Below are 19,221 nucleotides of genomic sequence, written 5' to 3'. Positions count from 1 at the left end.
TTTTTTGAAAGCTGAGCATAAATTTTCTTTTTTTTCTTTTTTTTTTTTTTTTGCTAGTTGATGGTTTTACTATTTGCAGTGAGATAAGAGCATTCTTTGCCTGTAAACCTGGTGCTCCCACAAACAGCCGCATCCTCTGCCAGTTCCCACCAACGCTGGAGAGGGTTAAAGGGGGCTCAACTAACATGTCTCTCCTGGTGATTGCTCTGGGATGGCAGAGTTATGGGCTTGCTATCACAAAGCTGGCAGATCTTCTGGGTTTTCCCAGCCCCACCTCTCCAAAATGTTCGCAGCCACACAAAAAAATAAATAATACAACCCTAAAAATTCCTAAATTCCCAAATTCTGGAGAAAATGTTGATCCAGCATTGCAAACCTCAGATATTCAGTTCCATCAGAAACCCTGAAGCCAGAAGCTTGGCTTTCTAATCATGCAGATACTTTAAGAGCTTTTCTCTTGATTTCTGGTTTCTAAAGCCCTCTGCATCCTTGCTTCAGTCCTTTTCTTGGTACTCAGATGGGGTAGAAATCTGCTCTTGGTATTAAGGACAGTGACTATCACAGCAGGGCAGTGTTGACCCTGGTCCTGCAATGCTTCTGGTAGCACAACATGTTGAAGAGCTGAATACAGCAAGAAGAAAGTATGGAAAAACAGTAGGGGTTACACCTCATCTGGTGTAAATGAAATGATGACAAATGACACCATTTGAAGGTTGAAATATCTTAAAGGTCTTGACAGCAATCCTGAGATGGGTGGGATTCATCTCAGCAGAGTTTTAAGACTCTACAAGGTGGATGTCTCCACCTGGGCTCATCAGTCCTGGTTCCTTGGAGAGCCAAGGGGAAGAAATGGGCACTTTTAGTGTGCAAATGATTTCCCTCATTTTCGATATCTTTTTCCATCTTCTCCCAAAAAGTGGACAGATTATAACCACCAGTAGACTCTCACTCTCAATGACATCAGTTCCCTCTCCAAAATGCGCAGGGAATCACAGCAAGGAGACCCTGACCAGTTGGTACAGATCAGCAAGGATCTCCCTATTTCTGTCCTCTAGGAAGCAAATTCTGGGTCCTTAGTGTCCCTCTGCTCCTCAGCAGACTCATTAGCACCTGAACTAGCTCATCTCCACAGGGAAAGAGGGGAAAAAAGAGGGGGGGAGAGGGGGGAAAGAAGGGGGAGAAAAAAGGCAGCAGACACTTAACTACTCTCAAGCCGCTCCTTTGTGCCAAGACCACTCCATCTCCAGTATTGTTTACATTGAAATAAAAGCTGAACAGTGACAGATCTTAAAATAACTTGCTGTTTGTGGAGCAGGAAAACCAGGGTCAGGGAAGTTTTGAACAAATTTAAAGAGGCAGGATGGCTACGGGATGAACTGGGACTCAGGCAAGGAGGCGTTCAACCATGAGCCTGAAGTTCAACCATGAGCCTGGTGCAAAGTGAGTTGGGGTCACTGGGTCTTCCCCATCCATCCCAGCAAGGCTAGGTCAAGCCTGGGGCTAAGACATCTGCATTTGTCCTCCCAGAGCGAATCTGCAGCCACAGTTGTTTCCCTTGTTAGGAAAACTCAGCACATGGTAGAGAAGGAGGTATGGGACGGACCCAAATGCCCCTGAGGTGTGCAACCAGTAGGTCCAGATGTGACTTACAGTGTTTTAAAATAAGGAGCTCCATGATGCTGAGTGCAGATGGGAAGTATAGATGGGAAGGCTGAGGAAAAGGCTACATCTATACATATGGTAGGATGCTGAGTGAGAGGAAAGGGCTCAAGGCTCAGGGACTCAACATTGCTGTCCCAGTGCAGGCCACCTCCAGGTCCCAAACAGGACAGGGGACATTAGGTCTTTGGGTAGATGAATGAGACATGGGTGGGATACATAGAGAGAACCCAACCAGATCTACCCCATCCACCTCACGGGTCAAGCTCAGCTCAACCACAGTCTTGCTCATCACTTGTCGTTGAGTGTCGTACCGTCTGCTGGGGGACAGACTGGCATCCAAGTGAGCTGGTATCCAAACACAACCCATACCAGAACTTAAAGATGAGTCAAGATCAATCGACTTGCGTAGGTGGAAGCTGAAGACTCAAATCCTGGTCTAGTTTGAGGGCACAAGGGTCTGCAAAGGGTTGCCTGCTTGGCTGCCCTTAGGTGGCAGCGCTGCCTGCAGATACTGAAACACAGCGTATCAGGGCTCGGGTGCTTTCAGGGACACAAGGACACCCCCACATCACCCTCCTTGCCCTCATTTCTTGGCCACCATTCCTCAGCCCCCGGCAGGCTCCCTGGCATGGTGCAGCGCTTGCAACTCATCCAGGGTGTGAGCAGGGAAGGAAGGAGGCGTGTGCCAGGCACAATAGCAAGGAAGTACCTGGCCTTGTGGCGGTCATTAGCGTTTCCCCTCCGTTTTGGTTATGCCTGGCCATGTCAGAGGCAATGGCAGCAGTTAAGTGGGGGCTGTCCCAGGGCTGTCACCTTGCCTGGGCTTCCTGGTGCCCCCCTCCTGCATGCAGGGATGGTGAACATCAGTGATATGGGGGGATTTGAGGGAGATGGGTAGTACCTGACATGCAAAAATATCTTTTTATTCTAGTCTTGCTACCTGAAGCCTCTTCACTGCGCTTTTGGGCAGCTCCTGTCCTCCCAAGAAGTCTTCAGGGGTATCTTTGTGGTGTTTTTAATCCAGCCCACCTCGAGCTCCCTTTGCTCAGCGAACACCCACGCAAACCTTGCTGCAAGGAACTGACAGGGAGAGCGGCATTGCTGGTCTGATGCTGGGAACAACATATTTTTGAGGGAGAAGTGAGCAGGGAACAAGAGCAGCCATATGGGCTCATAGCAGAGACTTGCAGGCAGCCCATCTGAGCAGGCAGCAGGTTGGGGAGCAACCAGCCAGAGACCCGTATGGGACCCCCAGCCAAAGCAAGTCAAGTGGTTACTAAAGCAATAAATAGATGATCTCCAGAGGTCCTTCCAAGCCCATGTGATTCTGTGAGTCTGTGAAATTTGCTCTTGTGGGTTGGAAGGGGGTAACCAGTGGAGGGTCTGGGGCAGCATCAAGCCAAAGAGACCCATAGCGGAGATCATGCACGTGGGACGTAGGAGATCTCATTAATATGAGTGGAAAGTCACTGGTGTCTAGGGCTGCTCCAGCAAGCTCTGCTGGAGTGAGTGCGGCTGAGTTGAAGGAGGAAGAAGAGACACTCAGCTCTCCATTAAACATTAATGCTTGGCCCTGACTTGCATTCAGTGAGATGGTAAAAGCCTTGAGATGGTTGGGGATCGATCCCAGCCACGACACTAAACACCAGCGTCAAGCCTTGGAGAGGGAGCAAAGAGAGAGCCGGAGCCCAGGACTGCCCTGGTACAGCCCCCTGGCAGAAAGCAGAGAACCAAATAAAAGAAATAAAGTCCCAGATGAAAAAAAGAAAAAAAAAAAGAAGACAACATGCCTGGGCTGGGTGGGAGAGGCCACCACTGCCAGACACAAGCCATCGGGGCAGGAGCCCAGCACCATCCTTTTCCCACGCCCCGCTCACCCTCTCCAAGCGATGGGAGCCTTCAGCTCAGAGCAAGGACATTAACTCACCCACAAATATTCCCTTTCCTGCTTCCATGGCTGGGATAAACCTCTAGCACAGGGGCATTAATGCAGTGCATGAATAAGCTCTTAAACTCCTCTTGGTGTTTGCTCAACACCCATGAGTCCAAACCCCTGAGAAAGCCCGTGCCCCACGGAGGAGGCGGAAGAGGAGCTGCAGAGTAGTGCTGGGGGTGGCACAGTAAATTGGGATGGAGTTAATAAAGGTATCGACCTCTCTGAAATAATTAACCTGTGCACAGGACCTCTGCAAGGACACACACACTGCAAGGGCACATGGTGGTTCATGAGAAATTAAATTACGTGCTACCATGGCTGAGTTGTATCAGGAATGGGACACGGCAGGGTTTTGGCCAAAGCACCAGCTCCAGAAAGGGTTAACGGCACATGCGATATGTTTAATGGGATTTGGTATTTTTTTTTTTTTTTTTAAACTCCAACAAACAAAGCATATGAGAAAATCCAGTTCACAGCTGAGCCCTGGCTGCCTGCCCACTAGGGCAGGGAAAATGCAGATGGTTCGAGACAGATACCCACGCGCCTGCGTTTCTCCCGCAGCCCGTGGCTCAGGGTCCCTGGCAGGTCTCCCCCCATCGTATTCCGGCCGGCTGAGGTGGCAGTCATGCAAATGGCAGTGCAAAAGCAACGCTAAGACAGGAGCAAATCTACTTCCCTCGAGCCCCGTTGGCTTCTTTGGACTCGCAGAGGAGCCGGGAACCTGCGAGGCTCCACTTGTTCAAAAATAGTAATTAGCTCTCAAAGTAAATAGGTGTTAACAGAAACAAAGATCTTCGCCGCAGTCTGGGTAAACATTTTAGAGTGAATTTAATTTCCCTTCTCCCAGCAGATGTAATCGCGCTGCTCTACAACTATTTTCAGGCTGGGGTGGGGAATGAAGAAGCCACGGCGGTGGCTTTGTGGAGCGGCTGCTCCTCAAGCGGCACCGGGGCAGCCGTCGTAACCACCACTTCACTGACATTTCAGTCCCTGAGGCTGAAACGAGCTTCCTTTTGACAAACCAGATGTTTAATGCGACCGGGGATCAGCAAAACCAGCAGCTAGCCCTAGCACGACGTTACACCTCCCTACACACCAGCCTGGTTCTTAATCCTTGGAGTCCCCCAGTCTAGACAGGACATGAAGGACTGATGTGAAAACCAAGCAACGGAAAATTTACGCTCTCCTGTCCAGCTGCGAACAGAAAGAAGCATCAAAAGGTATAAATATGTTTGGCCTGTTAATTTTTTCACCTGTTGGGATTGTGGGCAGCACCCAAGCACGATCCCACGCTGGTGCAGAAGGTTTGCAGACAGTTCGCATCACCCTGTGCGGCCGCTTTCAGGTTGCCCCTTTGCTCACTAAATCATGCTAAAAAGCAATTGAAAATCCATCTTTTCCCTACCATCATGGGAAGTTGGTGAAATAGGCTTTTACCCGAACTGCCCCACAAGTTAATGAGTTTTTCTTCCACCACTGGTGGGTTAAAAGCAGACTCATGGACTTCAGCTCAGCTGATGTTGGGTATCCCTTCAAGCAGGAGGTAATTCAGCACGTGATGGCAGCTGGAGTAAAAGCCTTTGCCAGTGGTGGAGCACTACCCCTGCCGGGATTCATTATAACCCAGCCAGGAACAGCCTGGCTTTGGGGCTGGACCCAGCATTGGGTCAGCATAAAGCAGTCACGCACCCAGGAACGAGAAGAACCAGAAAAATGTGCACAGCGGCTTCCCCAGCAGTTTCTGATCTCGTTCCGCCACGCTGCCTGTCTGCTGGGAGAGGGAGGTTTAGTTAATTAATTGCTACGATTAGCATGGAGCTATTCCTGCCCATGATGGTTACCTTTTCCTCTCCTTTTTTGGTGTATTCAATTACCAACTCATTCATTCTCCAACGCAGAGGCTACAACGAGGCACAGAGAGGCTTGAGGATGAAGGGGTGAAGTCTAAGAAAGAAATATAAGAGGTCCCAAGCTCTATTTCTGCCCAGGAATTGTCTTATTCTCTTGAAAATTCCTCATCTTCTTCTACCCATCAACCCATGGCTTCAAGGAGGTGATGGAGACGGAGCATGGCAGTTATGAATATTGCTATCTATGACTGTCTTAGTTCTCCCACCAGCTGACCCATCATGAAGGATGGGTGATGGGCTTGTGTATGCCAAGATGGACAAGACTCCCAATACCCATCGCCTTGCAACAATCCTACAACCTCTCTGCCCAGCCTTGGGCCACGAGTCCCTCACACAAACATTATCTACTTTGGGAAATCGATGGTTTGTTTGCCATTACTTAGCAGGGACGGTGAAGGAAAGGTGAGTGTGGGGTCATGGCTTTGGTGACCACCAAAGCGAAGCACGAGCCCTGAATAATTCATGCTCCCTCTTTTCTGCTGCATCTGGACACATCTGCTGCGTTGGCCGTTGCAGGCTTTTTCTCGGCTGACTCAGAAAATCACGCTCTGGCAGCTGGGTACTGTTTCAAGTGGGTACTTTCCCTACAGCATTAACGAGCTGTGATTTTGTTACAAATAGGGATTTTTGTTCCTCTTTTGCTGATGTCACTCCGTGCTCCTGCAGGGAATAGCGCTCGGATCTCTGCAGCCTGACGAGCCCTATGTGCCCTTTGGGACAGATGTACTTGCAAGCGGGAGATTGTTTTTCCTTTTGCTGCCCAGATTTATATTTCACTGAAGTCCAGTATCGATCCCGCTGCCGCTGGGCTGGAAGCTCATTTTACTAAATGGGAAGCAAAAACAGTTCCCCCAGCTGAATGCACGTAAAATGGAAAATCCTGCAACAAAACAGCTCTTAAAAAAACAGGGGCCTGAATGATTTTGCTGAACCTCGAGGACTGCGCTGCTGAACATCGGAACGGGATGTAATTTATTTAGCCTGACCTTTCCCTGCAAGACCGTGCTGGCGGCATTATCAAGGTTCCTTTATACCACTTGTACACCCATTGCCAAGGTGACGTCCCGTTTCATGCGTCAGCCGGTGGATGATCGCATCCACGCTGCTGTGATGCTTTGTTTGCTGTCCTGCCTGACAAGCTCTTGGCAGGGTTTCAGCTCCTGCGGATGGCAGCTGCTCTGCGAGGGACCAAAACAGATTCAAGCTGGACGTCATTATGGCGAGTTTCATGTAGAAAGAGCACAGGACTGGAGTCCCCTAGATGAGAATGGACCATGGATGAGATAAAGCCAAGATGCCCAGAGGTGCTACCAAGTGTAATGGGACCAGCAGGTGACCACAGTGCTGCACCCCATGCTCATCCCCATCCCATCTCACTTGGGATTTATGTGAGTCCTCTTGGTCCTGGGGAACCAGAGGGATCTTGCTGGTGCTCATCCGCCAAAGGTTTGCCAAAGCGCAGCTGGGTTTGGATGGTGGAGCACGACTGGTGGAACAGGTTCTGCTGCTGTGCAAAACCACCCCTCCCCTCCACCTTTTCCTCTCCCCTCCCAGAGCTTTCCCAGTGGGTCCCAGGAGGAGGCGGAGATGCAGATGGGGAGGATGCATCAGCCCTTCACAAGAGATACTGTTGGCAGTGGGGACAGCTACAGCAGGGAGGGACACGGTCCCTGTGAAGCTTTTCCCCACCCCACCTAGGGATTGAAACCTCTGAACGAGGGGGATTTTCACTGCTGGTTCTTACAACTCCACTGGGACTTTGGTGATGGATGAGGACAAAGATGCAAGCTAAAAACATCCCCAAACCCCACCAACTTCCTATAAGAGACTCAAAAGTCTACAGTTACAGGTGGAGAAAATCAATTAAGTGGCTCACAGGGGCAAACCCTCCTCTGCTTCAGATGTCAAAGGTAGGAAGGCCTCGTAGAGATTTCCCATGTGTCTATCCATTTCTCACTCCAGCCCACCCAGCCTTGTGGCAGGCTCTACTCCCCTCCCACAGGTCGGATCCGAAAGAGGAGTCAGGCCCCATTGGGAGGACAGGACAGGAGATGTTCTTGGCCACAGACATGGCTTTCACACGGTACCTGTGTTCTCCTCAGACTGGTTGAAGCCACAGATCTGGCAGATGCTGCGAACCCACTTGTTCATGTCGTCCTCGGTCTCGGCCACCAGGTAGAAGGTCCTGTCGCTGGTCTTGATGTCAAAGATGTAGCTGTCTTGCAGCTCCTTCTTGTTGAAGGTCAGGCCGGCGTCCACTTGCTCACAGAAATTGAGGTTGATCACGCGCAAAGGCTTCTTGGAGTGGTCATTTTTGTAGTACTCCAGGACGTCAGGGTCCCCACTCATCCGACCGCTGCGCAGGACGAACCAGCGTTTCTTCCATGCCTGCAACCAAGAAGAGAGGAAGCATGAACGTCATTGCTCAAGTCGTGAGGGCCAAGAAACCCCTGCCAGGCACAGGGTGACACAGACGGACATGACATCTCTGCCCTGGGATGCTCTGGGATGCTGGTCAGGACATCCTGCAAAAGGTACACAGACTCAGCTCAGTTCATTAGTTCAATATTCAAATCCCACTGGTTATCAGGGAAAATTAAATACCAAAATATCATAGAATGGTTTGGGTTGGAAGGGACCTTAAAGATCAACTCATTCCAAGCCCCTGCCATGTGCAGGGACACCTCCCACTAGACCAGCTTCAGACGACCCCGAGAAGTGCTAATCTTGAGGCTTAGAGCAACCATGCTCCCTACAGTCCAGCTGCATTCCCAGGACCCAAATACCCTTTGCTCCTTCATGTGAGATAATCTGCAGGGCAGCATCACTGGCAATCACAGTGCCAAAATGCCTTCCAGCAGCTTGGAGGAGCTCAGGTGCTTTGGACACAGTGCCTTGGTTATCCTTCCCTTCAGAGAAACCCCTGAGAGCATCACAGCGCGCGTCTGCAGATACCGACCACGCCAATCCCACTCTGTTTAAATGCCAGGATAGAAAGGCCAGTAAAACCAGTGGGGAGCTGGTTTGTTTTTTTAAATATCAGGAATAATGCCAGGGAGACCCGTGGAGAATCCAAGCTTCATTTGTTTTTCAGCATCTTCTGCTCCCTGGTATGTAGGAAACTCCTTAGCAAAGGAAAAGGTTATCATCGATTCTTCCAAGCGCTGCCGACAGCGACCCCTGGCCAAAACACCCGGGGAACGGACTCAGGGGGTTACGGTGTTTGAAGCAAATTGGCAAAATAAATGTCAGCCATCAGCCCTGGAACTGGGAGCTGTGTCCCCTCTGCTGTCTCCACACCAATTGCAGTTGGGAGCCCACAGGAGGGGCAGTAGCCACAACGATGATGTGCTAAATGCTACGACTTACATTACACAGAGAATCGTGCAGCTGTAACTCCCCATCCCATGGGCTGGAGAGATTTTTTTTGGGGGGGGAGTGGGCTCTGCAGGAGCATCCTGGCACCTGCAGGAGGGATGCATAGGGTGAGGGACCACCTTGAGCTGCTCTCCATCACAGAGCTATACTGCCTTGCAGAGGGCTCAGCTCCCATGGCGTACAGAATGGAAGGTCTATGTCTAAGCATAGTCCTTAAAACATCTGAGTTTGTTCAGGTTCCCTTTGAAGGAGGTGAAGGTTTGAGAGGTGCACGAACAACGTGGGCTGGATATGGCCCATGCGGATGAGCGGGGTGATGTGGGGTATCACCAGAGGTCCTGCACTACTTGATGCAGACCTCAGTTTGCACCAAAGGACGGCAAGGGAAGGGATGCGATTCCCACCATCCTGCCCTGGCTGTGGGCTTTTGCTTGTTTTGTGAGCTTTACCTTAATTATTTTTCTAAAAAATCACCAGTTTTTGGGCTCATGTGATTATGAGAGGTTGGGTCATGAGGAAGCACATGATGTCCCTAAGAAGGAAGAACCAACAGCCACAAACATCTTTAGTTAACCCAAGAGAGGCAGCAAGGCGAGCGGTGTGCTGGGACCTCCATGAAGCTCCCTGGGAGGCGACTACAGCCCTGTGAGGCTTTACATATTGGCGATGAGCATGAGCTGGATCTCAGCCACCCAATTGCACGAGGATCCCACAATTTTTGAGAATTTAGTTGCATGAAATAAGGGTAAGAAACCCCTGCAATCTTTTCTCTGAACAGTCCAACTTGCGCCATACTTCTCAAAGGCTTAAAAATAGCTTTTGTTGGTGTCTTTGAGATCTGTAACCAAATTAGTTTTGCACTAATTCTCAAACCAGCTCCTGGTGCCAGGAAAGCAACTTCAGTGCAATCTTCCAAATGCAGCAGAGCAGGAAATTGCTTAGAAAGAGGACGTGCGAGGCTGGCAGATTTTGGTTGCATCCAGGAGATGCTCACCCACCTCTCATCAAAACGGATGCTTTTAGATGAAAAAAGCTGCACACAGCGGAGCTGTGTCCATCAGGGAGGGAGGAAAACAACTTCACCAGGCAGCAACAATAATTTGCTAGTCCATCTCCTCAAAATGGATCACCCAAATCATTGGAAAAAACCCCACGGACATTTTGTTCTAGCTCTAGGTGAAAAATGTCCCATTAGCTTCTACCTATTAACACCAAGCTATTTATTTGCAGCCACTTGGCAGGACTAAGATATGGGCAGACACCAGTGAGGGGGTCTGAAAGAAGATCAAGTTGTGCAACCACATTAGCCACCACCTGAATAAAGACTCATCCAACACCTGTGCTTGCTACTTGGCTCATTGCTTTCCAACCATTCTGAGATAAGCTTTGCAGCATCCCTTCATGGCCGAGAAGTTGCATTGAAGAAAGCCAAAAATACAGAAACTAGATTCTAGAATTTAGAGCTTTCATGGAAAAAATAGGAGGAAATGCTGCAAACAAGGCCAATGATGCTACCACAGCTTCCCTTTTTACGGCCAATGCGAGAGCCACAACTTCTCTAGTTCTCTTTGGTCTGTCTGGTAGCAATGGAAAGCCCCACATAGTCAATATTTGGCAGAGAAAACAGTATAACACACGCAGTCTGGTGGCATTGGGTAAGTCCTAACATAAGCTGGTTGCAAATGAACTGCTGTCGTCAGGACAAAATTTCTTGGGAAGCATCAGGAGCTGGAGTATCACTGGAAGGTGGGACCCTTGGACAGAACAACAGCCCCACCAAGCTGTCCACCTCTGCCTGGTGCCCTCATGATAATAAAGAGTCACTGGTGTTTTTCTAAAACAGCTTCAGGTCCAGAAAAACAGCTCACGGCAGCAGCTGCTGTCCTGGACAGATGGCTGCAGGCAGCACAGTTGGATGCATCTCCTACTGCACATCTATTCAGCAGGACCAGCCATTTCTGTCTCCTGAGATCAGCTTCTGAGGCAGAGGGATAAGCACTGGCCATTAGAAGAGAATGGAAGGAAATAATAAAAAAATAGCCAGGAACCTTCTTTTTTTTTTTTTTTTTTTTTTTTTTGTAGAGATTTTCCCCATTTCTTTGAATTTTTGAGCACTGAGCTCAGCAAGCATATTTTAGCTCTTCCCCACAGATTTGCTATTTCTCCATTAGAAAAAGGGCTCAGCTTGTGTTTGCCAGGCTGGAGCTGCTCTTGGAGCATCTCATGGCACTAACGGAGCTTGCTTCAACATATAGTGATATGTGGCAAAGGATACACAGCCTGCAGCATGTCTCCCATCCTCCTGGGACCCCTATTTCCCCACTCAAAACTATCAATATCATTCAAATATTCCATCTTTAGGTTTCCCTAGAACATCACCTTCCTGTGGGGGGTGGTGTGTGATTTGAGGATCTACCGACCACCAGCTGTGACAGCAGTAGGATGCATAGGATCCATATGTCCATGCCAAACCAGAAGAGGATGCAACTCCACGTGAATCCAAACACTCTTGTTTCCAAGACCACCTTCTCCCACCACGGGGCTGTGACGGCCAACATGCATCTCCTCCTCCACCTGAATTCTCCTTCTTTCCTTATTTCTATTCCTTCCTGGCTCCTTTGAAGCCCCTGTTGTTGTCAGCCCGCTCCTGCCAAAGCACCGTGCCTCACCGACACGTGGTGTGAGCCAAGGGCTGTGTTTGTTTAACAGCTTTACAACGTAGAGAGGCCAACAGCTTAACAGCCATAAAATGGTGCCTTTGCAGCACAAATTTCCAGCTGTGTGGTCCTTTGCCCACATCAGGTTGCTTCACAGTTAAATTACAGCTGCTAAAGGCCCTTAGAATCATTGAGAAAGATTTTGACGTTTGGCGAGTACTTCTTTTAAAGACTTGTTTGTTAAAAAAAAGTGCCCATCATGCTGCCAGCGCAATGTAAATCCTCCCTGGAGAGAACTCCTCCCGCTGAGAACTGCGACTGCTGCTTGATTACTTTCCACCTCAACAGTGCCTTGGTAAGTTAAAATTTTCAAAACTGACCCCCTTCCAGCTGGATGCTACCTGGAATCGGTTGTTTTATGGGTTGGAGAGTTGGGTTGGCAGAGATGAGGCAGTGCTGCTGGGTTCCCTGGCTGAGTGCACTTAGCAGGGATGCTCTGTGGGGCTCAGGCAGTGGTTGGGACCTTTCCTGTCCCCTCTGTTGGGTGAGGAACCAGGAGAGGCCAACCAGAGAGGTGGCTGCTTTTGAGCAACCGGGATACCATCATGGGAAATTTTCTGCCCACACTATGAGTGAGGTCCCTCATGTCCTCTGTGGCTGTCCTGATGGTGCAATGCTGTGACAGAGCTGGTGGCATCAGTGCAGAGGCCTCATTTTGTCCCTTGTCAGAGAATCTTGGGACTCCAAGTCCACAATAACCCAAGTGCAATTAAGTACAGGCCAGACAGAAGCTTTATCAACTATGATGGTAGTGAGAGGACATTCAGACAGCATCTCCCTTTCTGCTTCCCTGTTCTCTGCCAAATGATTGTGGAGACCCAGCATACATGTTGTTACAGAAAAAAAAAAAAAGAAAAGAGGTGAGGAAAAGAGTAATTTCGATGTTAGCAAAGCCAGGTATCCATCCCCAGGGAGCTTGCTTACTGCCACAATCCTAAGAAGGAACCAAACAGTAAGTAATGTGACAATACAGAGAGCTGGCTCTTGGTGGGGCCTATAGGAGTGGCCCACCCCGTATGATCTTAGCTCAGAAGTGAGGAGTTGGAAACAGTCAGAGACCGTTAGCTTTTAGGTGAGAGGAATGTTCTTTCAATTAGGATAAACTGAGCCAGACCTCTCAAATCTTTAATTTGAGTAATTTTACCACCAGACCCTTATAGGACATATAGGGATAGGAGAAGAAGGAGAAGGAGAAGGGAAGGGAAGGGAAGGGAAGGGAAGGGAAGGGAAGGGAAGGGAAGGGAAGGGAAGGGAAGGGAAGGGAAGGGAAGGGAAGGGAAGAGAGAAGAGAAGAGAAGAGAAGAGAAGAGAAGAGAAGAGAAGAGAAGAGAAGAGAAGAGAAGAGAAGAGAAGAGAAGAGAAGAGAAGAGAAGAGAAGAGAAGAGAAGAGAAGAGAAGAGAAGAGAAGAGAAGAGAAGAGAAGAGAAGAGAAGAGAAGAGAAGAGAAGAGAAGAGAAGGAAAAAAATACATATTTCCCAAGAAACCTCTCTTCCCTGGTCCTTCTCCCCCCGCTGCCACCTTTGTCCCTGGGAGCGCAGCACACCACCAGTGTGAAATAAACCTTCCAAAATCTGACCTGACACAAACCACAGGATCTAATCCGAGCTGGCAGGCAGGATGAGTGACCTAGCAGTGACATCGGGCAAATTTCTCACACCGGGATAAAGTCAGGGACTGAGCGACTCGAGCAGGAAACCCCACAGCGGGGCAAGTGGGTGATTTTGTCCCAGATTTGCCCAGAGCCCGAGAAGTCCTGGGTGCAGGATGGCTCCTCCCATTGCCCCTGTGGCCACCAGCAACCAGCAGGGATGCCACTATGGCCACGAAAAGTCCCAAGCCTGTCCCAACCCCACATGCCTCCAGTTTTCACTCTGCAATGCAGAGTGGTCTTGCACCCCATCAAGCATGTTCTCCCTCTGGCTCCTGGTACATCTGTTGTGGCAGAGAGCTCATGCCCAGGAGCACGTGAGAAGGACTGCGATGCCTAGAAATGTCTCATTGTTCTTCCCAGCCACCATGTCCCCTTGCTGTCCCCTCCCAGCTGCCACCATTTTAGCTATCCTGGCAAGATCACCCCTGGGAAAGGGGGATAGAGATGATACAGGTATCCTGAGAGCACATTTTGGTTGGTCTGCCTCACTCAGTGGTGTTATTGTTTTTGCTGTGCTCAACAACAGTGCCAACTGTACCTGTCAGACTGTGATACCCCACATCGGGGCTGACCCTGCCCTCGCCACCCCATCCCTGCAGTCCCTGCAGAAGGGGCACGGTCCCCGACTGCTGCCGGTGCTACCAGCATCGGGGAGTGAAGCCTCATACACGGAGGACTGTAGAATAACCTATGGGTGACCTGTATAATAATGTTGTCTTCCTCTATGTCCCTGGGGGCTTTTTATCTCATCTGATGGACAGAAGGATGCTGGTTTTATTATTCATGCAAGAACGCCTCTCCCCTCCCCGTGGCAGCGCTAACTCAAAGGAAATGCAGCTTGGAAGAAGATTTGCAAGCAGCGAGGAAGCCCCCCCGGGTCTGCTCAGGTAACGGTTCTGCTGGCTGATTGCTCGCACAAAGCCTTGATGTCCCCGAGCCCAAGAGCACATAGGAGCTCCCTGAGCCCCCTCCTGCCCTTTCAGACCCCCCATGGCTCTCCAAGCACCTTCTCCATGCCCTGCTGCCCCCTCAGGGCACCTTTTGACATGATGCTGGCAACAGACGGATCCCAACCCCGCTCCTCTCACCCTTCAAAGGGACGGAGACTGATCCCTGCTAATCACGCATCTGCTGTGGCCGAGTTCACGGCGAGTTCGTTAGCGGCATCGCTTTGGGGGAGGCTTGATTGGCAGCGTTAATAACACCACACTGCAGCGGCGAGACCCTGCAGGGCAAGGGAAACCTTGCTGGGGTACAAGGCAGCTCTTCCTCAGCTCGCTGGGGGACTGGGGGAAGTAACGGCGATGCAAAAATCCCCCCAACTCAGTATGTATTTCACGTTGTCAGACTGACCTTCCCTCCCGGGATTACTTTTTCCTACTGTCAGAGGTGTAATTAGGCTTCAGAACACACGCTGAATTGCTACATGTGAAATCCACCCCATGGCAGCGCAGCCGGTGCGAGACCTCCCACACCGAGCATCACCCATGGCTGGCTGAGACTGGGCTTTAAGGGGGTGAGGCTCAAGCACAGACTAAAAACTATTTGTAAGGCCATTAAAAAACCTTTAAGCTTCAAAATCAGCTCCTGCCATCAGAGATTTGCTACCAGGGAAGGAAGGGCTTGGGATGGCTCGGAGCTAAAGGGACTCTGGTGTGAACTGGAGGACCTGCTCCCCTCCGCCGTGCTGTGCGAATGTGACGGGCGACGAAGCAGTGACACAATGTGGAAAACATTTCCCTCTGTATTTATTTTACGGGAGTTCTCCGGTTGGAAAGATTTCAGTAGCTCAGTGCTGCTCACGGTCAATCTTAGGAAAATAAAGATGTCTCTCTGGGACGTGAGGGCGCCGACCGCGTTTCTGCTGGGATGCTGGAGCGCCTGATTAAGGATGGGGTGGAACAACAAAATACCAAGTAGTGAGGTTGTACTTACACCACCAGACAAGCTGTGACTGTCTGAGAAAGAAGGACACAGAGGGAACCTTGGAATGGGCTGGGAGTGCTTCTGCATGGAGGTTGTAGAGAGGATGGAGCCAAACACTACTGGGAGATGGATGGGAACAGCATGAAAGGCAATGGGAAGGTCCCATTAGATGGAAGGAAAAGGCTTCACAATGAGTGGTAGGACAAAAAAAAAATTAGAATATGAATGTGATTTACCTCCAGAGCTGGCCCTAACTTCAAGCAGAACCCGCTTTGAGCAGGAGGTTGGTCCAGAGACCTCCAAAGGTCTCTTCCTGACCCCAGTTATCTCTGAATCTAAATTGCTTTTCCATAATTAGATCCAGCTCCCAGCGAGCAGTGTTGAACTTGTCATACAGCGACGTGATGAGACTGCTCAGACGCCGAGCCCTGACGTGGGACTGGCGCAGCCCTCCACCGTGCACCCATCCTCATGAGAAAGGGCAGCATTGGCATTTTGCAACTCTCTTTGAGTAAAACAACCTATTCTGAGTAATTCCTTCTGCTGAAATCTGCAATGTGCCTTTGGAAGCAGGAAAGTGCTGGGAAAGCATGGGGATCGAAGGAGCGAGCTGGAGTCCAGCTCCTGCCCCAGGGCTGGTTGTGAATGGTCTACATGCGGGACCTCCACCACGTTCTTCCTGCTGTGCCATGGATTTTGTTATCATGAAGTATTTCCTGCTATTCATCCCTGTTCTGTATTCCACTCTGTTATTCCTAGCCGGAATCTCTCCCCCCTGCCCTGCCATAGCATACCTTTTGCTGGGGGACTGGAGTGTCACCTGAAACAGGCGCAGGCATTGCATGGGGGGGTATCCCTTGCATGAGGATGAGCAGGGGGATCCCCAGGGATCTGCAGAACACCCAGAAAAGGGATAAGATGACACCACCATTGCCTCTGTTCCAAGCCCCCACTGGCCAGCACAGTGAAAGGGACCACGTCCTACAAAAGCAACACTGCAAGCGGTACCCCCGAGGCCCCAAAGGGATTGCAGCAAGTCTCCAGCCAACTATTTAGTCTGGGTCTGATCCAGAAGACAGTGCCACTAAAAGGATTTTTTCATCCTCAGCCTTGAGGTGCTTTGTTTTTGGCAATGCTCGTCCCCGGGGTTCTTCTCGGCTCCCGCATCTGCCCTGGACACATCCTGACTTGATGCTGGGGCAAGCTGTGGGGTGATGGCACCGAGTGCATGCTCGTCACGGGGCACAAGCATGCAGCTCTGCCATATGAGTGATGAACTGAACACAAAGATGCATTTTCCTCATCCCCCACTCTCACCATTCCCAACACAGCACCATGGGGGCTGGCTTGCACCTCGCTCTTCTTTGGAGGTTATAGAACCATAGAATCATAGAATGGTTTGGGTTGGAAGGGATCTTAAAGATCATCGAGTTTCAACCCCCCTGCCATGGGCAGGGACACCTCCCACTACAGCAGGTTGCTCAAAGCTCCGTCCAACCTGGCCTTGAACACCTCCAGGGATGGGGCAGCCACAGCTTCTCTGGGCAACCTGTTCAAGTGTCTCACAGTGAAGAATTTCTTCCTAATATCTAATCTAAATCTCCCTTATTTCAGTTTAAAACCATTACCCCGTATCCTATCGCTCCACTCCCTGATAAAGAGTCCCTCCCCATCTCTCATGTAGCCCCCTTTAGGTACTGGAAGGCTTCTACAAGGCTCTCCCCGGAGCCTTCTCTTCTCCAGGCTGAACAACCACAACTCTCTCAGCCTGTCCTCACAGCAGAGGTGCTCCAGTCCTCTGATCATCTTTGTGGCCCTCCGTTGGACCCGCTCCAACAGGTTCATGTCTTTCCTGTGCTGATGACACGGACAAGGGGCTGCGACAACCAAACAGGATGCCCCAGTAGCTTATTTAGTGATATTATATTTATCATATATGATGCTATAGTTATACATATTTTACATGATGCACATTGAGACTGGTGCATCTCAAGTCTGTTTGCAACACCCAGACACCACCACTGACTACACTCAACCCTATGGAGATGAGCATGAGCCCACCAACCTGCCAGGGTAAGTCAGCTCATGCCATGCGAGCACGCCAACGGCGAGAGGGTAGTTTATTTTGCTTTTTTCAACTTTGGGTTTCTGGAAGAAAAAGCAAACTGGTCGGAGATTTTTTTTTTCCCTCCTGAGACTTCGGTATCAGGCTCTGATAAGCGCTTTCCCGGCCATTACACAAGCAGGGCTGGACATGGGAACGCAGCATGAACAAATGACTCCGAGCACAGCGATTTGATAACTGAGTTTTTCTAGCTTTCTGGCCTCTGCAAGAGCAAAACAAATCCCACAGCACTGTCAGCGATTTCCCCTTCCCTCACCCCTAGCTTTGGGCTACCTCAAATTGCTACCCCAAGAATAGGGATCTGCCCCCCAAAAAACCCATGCACCGTGCTGGCAGGGGCCGTGGATCCTGCCCCAGACTTCCTCGGTGAACGTATGCCAGACTCTGCCCACACAAAACTCACCACAGGGATGCTTCGCCCCATGAGCACCCAGTGATAGGCTTCATGGGGAAAAGCACATCGCTGCCCATCTCCCCTCCGCCTTCTCATGGAGGTTGTGGTTGATCTCCCACCCTGTATCACCTGTCGCCAGCCCTCTGCGACATCCAGGAAGATGCTCAGGAGAGGACAAGGTTTGCTTTCACCAGGTTTAGGCTTGGCTGTGAGATATTTTCCAGGCAGGGCATTGAATTTTTGTTTTCTTTTGTCCCACATCCATGAGCATCCATGAGCACCAGAGGGAGATGGGGAAGAGGTTGCTATAAGAAACAGGTTTCCTAGCCAGGGAATCCTTTCCAAACCGTGAACGCTGCTCGTGTTTCAAAGCAAAGCTGATTTAAAACTACACTTTTGAACCAGGAAAAGAATCTGAAAAAGCCAATTAGAGGCTTAGTTTCAATCATTTGGAGATAGGCATCCGTGTCAGCTCTACGAGTGAATCCTGTAATTAAACTGCTCTGCCCTAAATCTCTCAGGTGAAGATGGATGGCAATACAGATAGAGGACATGGAGGTGGACAACAGGAATGAGAGGTGTGTCAGGATGCCTTCCCCTTCCCTTGACAATGCTGCTTCCTTCGCTTAAAGGCTGCAGAAATAGGATCTTACAAGGTGATACTGAATCTCTTCTGAGCTTAACAGCCCCAGCAAAAATCACCATCCCCTGTTTGGTTTGAGATGATGAGCTGGAGGTATCATGGGGCTGAAGATGACAGTAAGTGTCAGGAAGTTTCTCCCATCATCTAAAGGACTGGTCTCCTGGTTTCTCTAGCTTGTAGCAGGATATTTGGGATAGGCTTGCCTTTCCAGGGATGACTTCTTATTTTAGGGAAACTCCAAAGCTTGTTAATTTTCAGCCAGTTTAATGTACTGTTGTCTCAGTGTGTAACCATCCCCAGCTGAACTAACGTCTGTAAGAGTGAGATGATGTGACAAAACTGCACTTCTTGAGCATCACGGTGCCCAGCTCCTTTTATGAAAGAAAGACAATTGCACCCCTGGGACATCAGTTGGGATCAGAGCAAGGGGTGTTGCTCTTGCAACAGCCAAAACTTCCATCTAACACACAGGAACCAGCACAGGGTTCAGTTGTACAACAAGGTTTTGCAGAGCTTAGGTATGCTTTGGTGAAACATGCTCCCTCAAATCCCTCTTTTTTTACCTTCCCAACACATTCCCACAAACCCTCTGGAAAATAACATCAGATCTGCCCGTGTGATTCGGGTATTCTCACGCCTTTACAAAATTTGGACCTTCATCTTTCCCTGCCGCAGCTTTTTTTGTCGAGGAAATATTACCATGGTAGCCCAAACATGAGGCATTATCCAAAATGTGGGCCGCTTTGTGCCAGATGCTGTGAGAAACATCATTAGCTCAGAGATGCCAGACTGGAAGAGAAAAGGCAGATGACAAATGAAAGAAGAGAGCTAACCCAGCCAGGGCTACTCAAATCTGAGGCGGAGGTGACGTCCTTACC

General features: G+C 49.9%; 1 protein-coding gene across 1 annotated transcript in view; it reads right to left on the bottom strand.

Moving 5' to 3' along the window:
• GAB2 (GRB2 associated binding protein 2) overlaps positions 1-19,221 on the bottom strand; it is a 99,333-nt gene that overhangs the window by 32,818 nt on the left and 47,294 nt on the right. The window contains exon 2 of the mRNA XM_074149260.1: positions 7,596-7,896. Within this exon, the coding sequence (XP_074005361.1) occupies positions 7,596-7,896 (301 nt within the window). The remainder of the gene's footprint in view (positions 1-7,595; positions 7,897-19,221) is intronic.

The sequence above is a fragment of the Numenius arquata genome, chromosome 1 (assembly GCF_964106895.1).
Source record: "Numenius arquata chromosome 1, bNumArq3.hap1.1, whole genome shotgun sequence".
Taxonomy (NCBI): Eukaryota; Metazoa; Chordata; class Aves; order Charadriiformes; family Scolopacidae; genus Numenius; species Numenius arquata.
The sequence above is the reverse complement of the archived record's forward strand: the minus strand, read 5'-3'. Positions and strand labels throughout refer to the sequence as shown.